The 8,740-nt window shown below is 40.0% G+C and overlaps 1 protein-coding gene across 1 annotated transcript; it reads left to right on the top strand.

Annotated features, from left to right (window-relative positions):
• The first annotated feature begins 1,389 nt into the window (after positions 1 to 1,389).
• Positions 1,390 to 7,549, top strand: LOC146577841 (uncharacterized). Its single transcript, XM_085255616.1, has 7 exons — positions 1,390 to 1,645; positions 2,206 to 2,339; positions 3,193 to 4,332; positions 4,421 to 4,657; positions 4,755 to 4,979; positions 5,105 to 5,156; positions 5,460 to 7,549. Exons 1-7 carry the CDS (start codon positions 1,468 to 1,470, stop codon positions 6,530 to 6,532), a joined length of 3,039 nt encoding a protein of 1,012 aa, XP_085111742.1. The 5' UTR covers positions 1,390 to 1,467; the 3' UTR covers positions 6,533 to 7,549.
• The last annotated feature ends 1,191 nt before the right edge of the window (positions 7,550 to 8,740 follow it).

Here is an 8,740-nt window from a genome sequence, read left to right as displayed (position 1 = left end):
AGAAGTAACAAGACAATACTCTGTTCCAACAGTGAATGGCCTGACTACTCAAAGTGCTCTATACAACATGCCACATTCACCCAACCACACACTTTCGCTAAACTGAGTGCTTCCTAACGACATTCATACTCTTGACATGCAGAGGCAGGGATCGAACCACTAACCTTCCCATCACTAGGTGACCTGCTCTACCTCCTGAGCTACAGCTGCCCAGTGGTAAAAATGAGTAAACCGTCACTAGGGTTTGGATAAAGTGTAAACTCACCAACCTGTCAAACCTGCATTTGAAACATTGGCTACCATAGCAGTATAGTATTGCAACATGGCATTTGGCTCTTCTAACTAAAATAGGAACATAGGAACATAAACAGTGGCATCATTGCCAGATGTGGCCCAAATCTGGTTGACATACACCCTGCCATGACACCAGTCAAAAGTGCCAGCTTGATGCCGGATCTGGGCCAGACCTGTTTTCTATGAGCCTGGGCCACATAAACCAAACCATAATTGAACCAGATGTGGCATGCCATCACATAAACAGTGCCATCTATGCCAGGCCTGGCCCATATCTGGATGACATACCACTTACCATGCCAGAAGTCAGCCAGCAGTGCCGGCTTGACACCAGATCCAGGCAAAACCTGTCTGCTATGTGGGCATAGGGATCAAGGTCCAGCGAGCCCCAGACCCAGGCCTACTCACACACACACAGAAACTGCACAGACACACTCATCTATCCACATCCACCCCACGGACGAATGTCTCCCGACCATAGCCAGCAGCCCCCTTGTTCGAGATGCAGACAGTTAACCCGTCCCCTGATCATCACTCAACCACAGCGTCAGGTAGGAAGTAGATATAGGGATGTAAGGACCGGCTTGTCCATGTTAAAATGGTCTGTTTGGGTGCATGTGTTGGTGTGCGTGAGTGAGTGAGATGTAAAAAGTGAATATGACGTGTGAAAACTAGAGCGCTGTTAAAATTCAGCGGAGAACTGTGGCACGATAATGAATGGCTTTTCTAAAGAGAGAGCATTGTTCTTACCAAAACATGTTGATATCTTTGGCAAAATCTATTTAGAAGCGGCACGTGTTTACCTCTGTGGATGTCTGATTTTTTTTTGTAGTATCCTGCTGTTCTGGCTCTTGTGAACAACTAGTTTTAAAAGTGTTAAAAAACAAAATTAGTAATTACAGAGGCATTTAATAAACGTACTTGGATGAAGAAACTGGTTTTAGATGGTTTCGGTACAGGGAGCTTTGGAAGACTGGTTTACCACAAAGGTGTAGTTATTACTGTTCTAAATTTAACATCACCTGCAGGCGCGTTTGTTTAGTCATGTGACCTTTATGACGCACAAAGGTGTTTGTGCACATTGAGGAAGCTTGCAGGATCACTCCTTTACTCCGATCAGAGAGTGCTGCGCTCTTACAAATCGCTGCTTATGTTTGGTTCATTTACAGCGGGATGATGGCGGATCAGACCCAGCACCCGGTTTTCTTTGAGTGTGAGAGTATTAAAGAAGAACATCTGACGAGAGTACAAAAATACTTCGGTATTCGCCGCAAATCGGGCGGAGGAGAGTGCGGACCGGTGACCACAGTGGACGAAAACTTCTACAGTGTTGCTTTCCGAAATAAAAAAGGTAGGTTTGTTATGAATTTTAATAGGTAAATATATTTACCTATGTTTATAATGTACGGACTTTCTTATGCACGAAATATCATACAGTAGTCGAAGTCTCTAAATGACCATTTATTATTTTAATCAATAATTATATTTTGTCTCAGTAACCGTATCAGAAAGTTTTGGTTGTTTAGGAACTATTATACTTTCACAAGTGAGTTAGTGGTGGCAATGGGACAGGTAAGAAAGGAAAACAAAAGTCTGTCCGGAAAGCGAAACTTAATATTACACAACATTTGTTGATCAGCAGCCGACAGTGGGTGAAAAGATAAGAATAAAGAAGAAGGAAAAAAGAAACATAAAAACGAAAATAAGTCATATAAAAATAAATTCTACATGAAACTCAGTTTGTAACTTGAGATATCTATTTATAGACTGACTACTGAATTATAGTTTCTACCAAACTGGCAGTGGGTGAAAAGAGGAGAAAAAAAGAACAAAGAAGGGCAAAGAAAACAAAAAGAAAGAGTTAAAGTTATATAATAAATTCAGTCTGTAATTTGAGATATCTGTCTACAGATCAGCAGAGAGTCCTTCAGAGATCAAAGCATGTTTTGGAGATTGAAGATTGTCATTTGGTGTTCACTGTCCGAGAAAGTCTGCAAAATTCTACCTCCTCTCACTTCACCACCCCCACTTCTGCTCCAGCAGAGGTAAATTTCATGTTTTGATTTAATCAAGATCGTTGACAGTTTTATGGATCCATATAGAATCAGCATTGTCCATCTAGCTATCTATCTATCTATCTATCTATCTATCTATCTATATCTACACTGTAAAAGAATTTAATATATAAAAGTATTTTACTGTGTATTTTACAGTTTTGTACTGTTCTTCAAGAATATCAATAAATCTACATAAATAGACTGTGATTTTACATTTCAAATGTAAATTAACGTAAAATCGCTGTAAATGCAATAAAACATAATTTTCTTGTTTTTTAAATGTATTTGTCTGTAAATATGCATATTTAGATTGTTAAAATACATTCACAAATGTATCATAATTTCACAAATATTTGTCCGTTATTTGAAAGAAACTGTTAAATTCAAATGTAATGCTATGGAAAAATATATAAAATTATTCTTATAAACTTTTTTTTTTTTTTACATCAAATAATTATTATTATTATTGCTATTTAGGGCGATCGTGGCTCAAGCGTTGGCAGATTGCCTTGTAATCAGAAGGTTGCTGGTTCGAGCCCTGGCTCGGACACTCTCGGTTGTTGTGTCTTTGGGCAAGACACTTCACCTACCACCTACTGGTGATGGCCAGAGGGGAATTGTAAAGTTCTATATGAATGCAATCCATTATTATTTAAACCAACTGTATAGTTCTGTACATTTAAGTATTATTATTCATATTGCCGCATTCATTGACCTTGTTTATAGGTAATTTCATTGTTTGATCATGTTAAAATGTACCTAATTAATTAATATATATAAGTAAGGTGGTCTTTGTTGCCGATTGATACCTCCTCTCATTTGCATTTCTTCCCAATCACAGACTCCTGAGAACATTCCCGCCTCGTCTCTTCCACCAAGTGATGAAGAGTATGAACTACACGTTGATAATTATCTCCTTCGTTACCTGAAAGAATGTCCTCATGCTCAGCAAGAACTTGAGAACATGCTTGCCTGTTTAGCCTGCTCTGCTGATCTTTACTGTGAGGAGGGGAGAGTTTTAGTCAGGAGGCGAGCTCAACCTGGTGCTGCGGATGAAGTTAGTGATTGGAAAGCTGAGGTAGACGCTCTCTTTAGTGGCTACTTTTGCCATTATGAGGTAAACCCTGACAAAGTTGAAGCTTTGGTTCAGTCCAGCAGCTCTTGTCAGACTGCAGGTGAGGTGAAGGTGTACACAGATGAGTCTGGGATGGCTGTTGTTGTTGGAGAACTGTCTCTGGTTCATGCCAGGTTGTTAGACATTGAGCAACCTTCAAGTTTACGTGACAATATGGCATCTCTGAGTTTAAGAGAGGAAAGCACAACCATTGCTAGCTACAGCCTTTGTGATGGGCTCCAGGTGTTTGTGTGTCAGGGTGACATCACCAAGCAACACGCTGATGCTCTGGTAAATGCAGCCAATCAGGACTTGGAGCACTCTGCAGGTGTTGCTGCTGCACTGAGTCGAGCTGGTGGTCCTGAAATACAGAGAGAGAGTGATGAATTAGTGAAGTGTTTGGGGAAAATTCCCATAGGAGAAACAGTAGTGACCACAGGGGGTAACTTAAAGTGCAAGAAACTGCTTCATGCAGTTGGGCCTGTAGGTGGAAAAGCAAGTGACAGAGATAAGATGTTACTGGAGAAAACTGTGCATTGTGCTTTAAATTTATCAGAAATAATGGAGTTTCAGTCCATAGCCATTCCTTGTATCAGCTCAGGTGTCTCTGGGGTTCCTCTCACTGTGTGCACTGAGGCAACTGTTGCTGCTGTGAAGGACTTTGGCAGTGTGGGAGGTCGAAGTGTGAGCAAAATCTTCCTGATTGATAACAGAGAGGAGGCAGTGAGGGCCATACAGGAAGCATGTGACAGGCTTCTCCAAGGGATAGATACACCTGATGAAGATACAGCAAGAGGAGCCACTGCCAGAGCTCCTGGAGGCAGAGTCCACATGGAGGTTATTCAGGGATCGATCGAGAGCCAACAGGTGAGAAATGTTGCTGTAATTAAAATAAACAACACCTTGCAATAAAACACATTTTCTAAGCCCACCAAATCTCCTGCTCTTCTCCTAGGTGGATGCTGTGGTGTCTCCTATGGTTGGCCATGATCCTCTCTCTACCCGTGTTGGAAATGCTTTGTTTGAAGTAGCTGGACCACAGCTGACCACAAGGTTTAGAAAGGAAGCAGAAGATGAAACAATGCCTGGTGACTCAGTACTGCTGGAGGGCTTACCTGGACTTCAGTCTAATGCAGTCTTCTTCCTCAATCTTGTTCCCTGGGATGGTGACCCAGATGGAGATGCAGTCCAGGTGAGATAGTAAAGGAGTGATTTTGTTTTTCTCTTTGTTTGTGAGGACAACTTTAACTTAGCTATTTGTAATAATGCAGTATTTTTACCTATTATAGTTTCTTCGAATGGGCATCAAAAAGATCCTGTCTTACTGTGAGAAGAAAGGATTCAGATCTGTTGCTCTTCCCGTCCTCGGTGCTGGGATGGCCCTTCAATTTCCTGTCAGTGTAGTGGAGAGAGTGTTAATGGAGGAAGTTTATGTATTTGAAGAGGAGCGGGTGGGAATCACACCATTCCTGATCCGCATTGTCATTCAATCTAATGATGAGGAGAGACACGAGGTAATGTCAAAGAATTTTACCCTAAATATTGGCTCCTGAGTGTTGCGTGTCGAGAAACACTCACGTCCATATCAGTATTCTTTTTTTTTTACTTTTCATTAAATGTTTGATTATTTTCTTCGCAGGCATCTGATGTTGTCCAAACTGACAAATTCACTCAAAAAGTCCGAGATCCAGGTGAGTATAGAATACTGAGAAAGAATGAAAAATAATAATACCCAAAGTGCTGGAGTAATGCATCTAAATTTACTAAATTAACAGCCTGAGGGCAATAGCTCAAACTCTTAATGGAGTGGATTATTCAGACAGTCCAATATTTCATTATCCTTCCTAATGATTGCTTTTTATAAATTACCTAAAACTTCTTTTAGTTAAACCCCTTTGGCTCTAACTCTGTTTTTCATTTAGGAGTGGGGTTTTTTATTACTATAACTATGAACCATGTACTGCTTACTGTTCAGAGTCAACTTTCTCCTGTAGAGTCAACAACGATGAGGTTGGTCCTGCTGGGAAAAACTGGAGCTGGGAAAAGTCACCTGGGTAACAACATTCTTGGAGAGGAGCACTTTGCCACTTATGACTCTCCAAACTCTGGAACAATGAATTGCCAAACAGAAACCAAAACAGTCAGTGGAAGAAGCATCACTCTGATCGACACCCCTGGTTTCTTTGACACGGGAAGGTCTGAGGAAGATCTGAAGCCTGAGATAATGAGCTGTATGACAGAGTGTGCTCCTGGGCCTCATGCTTTTCTCATTGTGCTTCAAGTGGGTAAATTCACAGAGCACGAGCAGGCTGTCATCACTAAGATAGTTCAGTATTTCTCAGAAGAAGCTCTAAAATATGCTGTCGTTGTTTTCACTCACGGTGATCAGCTCAAGAAAAATATAAAAATTGAAGATTTTGTCAGTCAGAACAAAAATCTGAGCGATCTGGTGTCAAAGTGTGGTGGTCGGTGTCACGTCTTTGATAACAAACACTGGAACAACAACCAGCCAAATAACTACAGGAGCAACCAGTTCCAGCTGGAGGAGTTGCTGAAAACAATAGAAAAAATGGTGGTGGAAAAAAACGGAGGCTACTACACAAATAAAATGCTGCAACATTTGGAGACGGCAATACAGAAACAGGTCGAGCACATAAGGCACTCAATGCCAGACAAAACCCTAGAAGAGATCAGAAACCAGGCTAAAACTGATGTGTGCAACAGGTTTCTGACCAAACTGACAGGGATTGCAACAGGAGCTTTGCTTGGTGCTTTTTTTGGTGTAGCAGCAATGGTTGGATTAGCTGTCACAGCCATGAATAACGTAATGTTAATGAACGCTGTAAAAAAGGCTCCAGCATTAATGGGAGTGTCGGCAGCAGCAGCAGGACAAACAGCATTAGTAGTCGCTGGAGCCACAGGTCTGGGGGCAGCAACAGCAGGAGGAGTATATGGTGGCTTGCTTGGATATGAAGCAGCTAATGATGCTAAGTCACCATCAGAAGCTGCACAGAGAACATATGAGGCTATAGTGGAGAAAGGAAAGTCTCTTATCAGGTTTAAGTGAGATTTTTTTAATAATTATTATCCAGGTAGTGAAAAGGAAAAAAGCATCTTATTATTTCTTGATGTCCTTACACTACACATATTAGTACTACATACATCGAAGAAAACATTTTAATTATCTGGAGTCAGGTTTGTTGGCAAATAGCTGAAAAGATGAGAAACCAGGCTAAAACTTATGTGATGTGAATGATCTAAATGACAGGGACTGAAACCAGGCCTTTGCTAGGGTTTTTTTCGGTGCAGTAATGCTGGCTGAATTTGCTATCAAAGCTGTGAAGAACCCAGAACCGGTGAATGTTGCAACAAAGCGTTTCACATCAGCACATGTGCCAGCTGCAGAAGATCAAACAACACAGGAGCAGTAGGCTTGGTGGGAGCAGCAGCAGCAGGAGGAGGTGTAATGGGAGGTGTTTGGAAATGAAGCCGCTAAGGATGCAGAGTCACTTTCAGAAGCTGTACAGAGAACATACAAGGCTGTAGAAGGAAAAAGAAAATCTCTCACTCAGTTAAAGTAAAATTTGTTTTTACAATAATCAGATATTCCTGTAAACATTTGATTATTTCATTTCCCTTTGATGTTGTTACATTACAAATAATGTTTACATTTTAAATGGTGGTACACATTACATAACACTTTATTCAATAACAAATGTTTGTCTGATAGCCGTTTGGTGGTGGGAACATATTGTTTGGTGTGTTTATGATAAATTTTTGTTTAATATGTTTAAAGAGGCTCACAAGGTCTATAAGTATGATAGTTGTGTTTGTGAGGTTGTTCCTCAGTCCACTGTGATCATAATTTTTCATACAATTGTGACTAAAGGAGAAGACTGTTTGGGACCATGAAACACATCAGGCTACTGAAGACTGAAGAAATTAGGTTGTGTTTGATTTTTCTGAAATTGTCAAATCTCTATTTTTACTTAATTGTAAATGATCTGATAATGATAGAACTACTTGATGTGTGTATAATATATTGGTGATGTGATTGAAGGATGAAAGATGGCTTATTAAACAATAAAAAACTAATTTCCCAAAAGTTTTTCCATTTGTCTATTTTCTTTTGTTTTCAGACAGGTTTTCCCAGGTCATAGTGTGTGTGAATTTGCATGGGCATACACTCTTTTTCCATTTTACATATCTATTTTTACACATATTCACATTTTTTAAAAGCTCTTTAGAGAGCTGTTCACAATCTTTAGGGCCACTTGGTGCCAGTACATGATTTTGAAGGTTTATAAAAATGCTGCCATGAAGTCCAATTTTTGCCTCTATTTGTTCCTGTTTACGGTCAAGTTCAATTTCTGTTACACCGTTGCATGACAGTGTTATGCAAACTGTGCAAGATTGAGGAACTAGATACCACTCAGGCTATTAGTTCTTTCCCGTAAATATAGGTGAGGCCAAGCACACACCTATTTATTATTCAGGTGCGCCTGAATAATAAATAGATTCTTAGTATTGACAGCATGCAGCTGTCCTTTCTGTCCTTTTGGTAATCTACTGTAACCTTTGTACTGGTAATGAGGTTTTAATGTACTAAAACTAGAAGAAACTGAAGAAACTTAAAAGCTTTGTTTATGATGGCTTAAAAAGTGGAAGCTTTATATCTTCCAAGTGCGGTGGAAAATTCTTTCTGGAGTTCCCCTGATAAGTGTGTGAATGCAGCATGAACACTGACTCTTCAACAGCTTGGTTATAAGCAACACCTGTTCACTTAGTCTCTCTATACTTGCCTTCAGCTGAAGGAAGGTGATTCTTGGTGTTATGCCAGAGTGAAGAAATTATATCATCTTTGTCATATTTACCACATTGAATAACAGCTTTGAAGTGTTAATATATGCAGGTAGTTTAGTGATAGTGCAACAGTTCAATCTGTGAGTGCCACTGTTAAAGTTGATTTGGTGAGCTTGTTTCTATTCTTGTATTTACATCTAATTTTCAGCTGTGCCTCAGGCTTCAGTGTTTCAGTTCACTTTGTGTTTTTTTAACTGCTGATTGATGTATTTATTTTAGCTGTTACATGCACCACTGTGGTCGCCAGGCTGTTGATCCTCGAGTGTTAAATTTGTGGAACGTGTGCTTAAAGTGGCTGTTCTGAGGCTGTTCATCAGTTGCTATGAGCCACATATTCTTAGCACAGTTCAACAGTTTGCCTGATAAAATAAGTTAATAAATATACCTCTTTTTTTTTTCTTTGGGCATCAAA

The sequence above is a fragment of the Mchenga conophoros genome, linkage group LG3, assembly GCF_057382185.1.
Source record: "Mchenga conophoros isolate Kocher_MC1m ecotype Shallow Benthic linkage group LG3, M_conophoros_male_GT1.1, whole genome shotgun sequence".
In the NCBI taxonomy this organism is placed as follows: domain Eukaryota; kingdom Metazoa; phylum Chordata; class Actinopteri; order Cichliformes; family Cichlidae; genus Mchenga; species Mchenga conophoros.
This window is presented reverse-complemented; position numbering and strand designations above follow the sequence as displayed.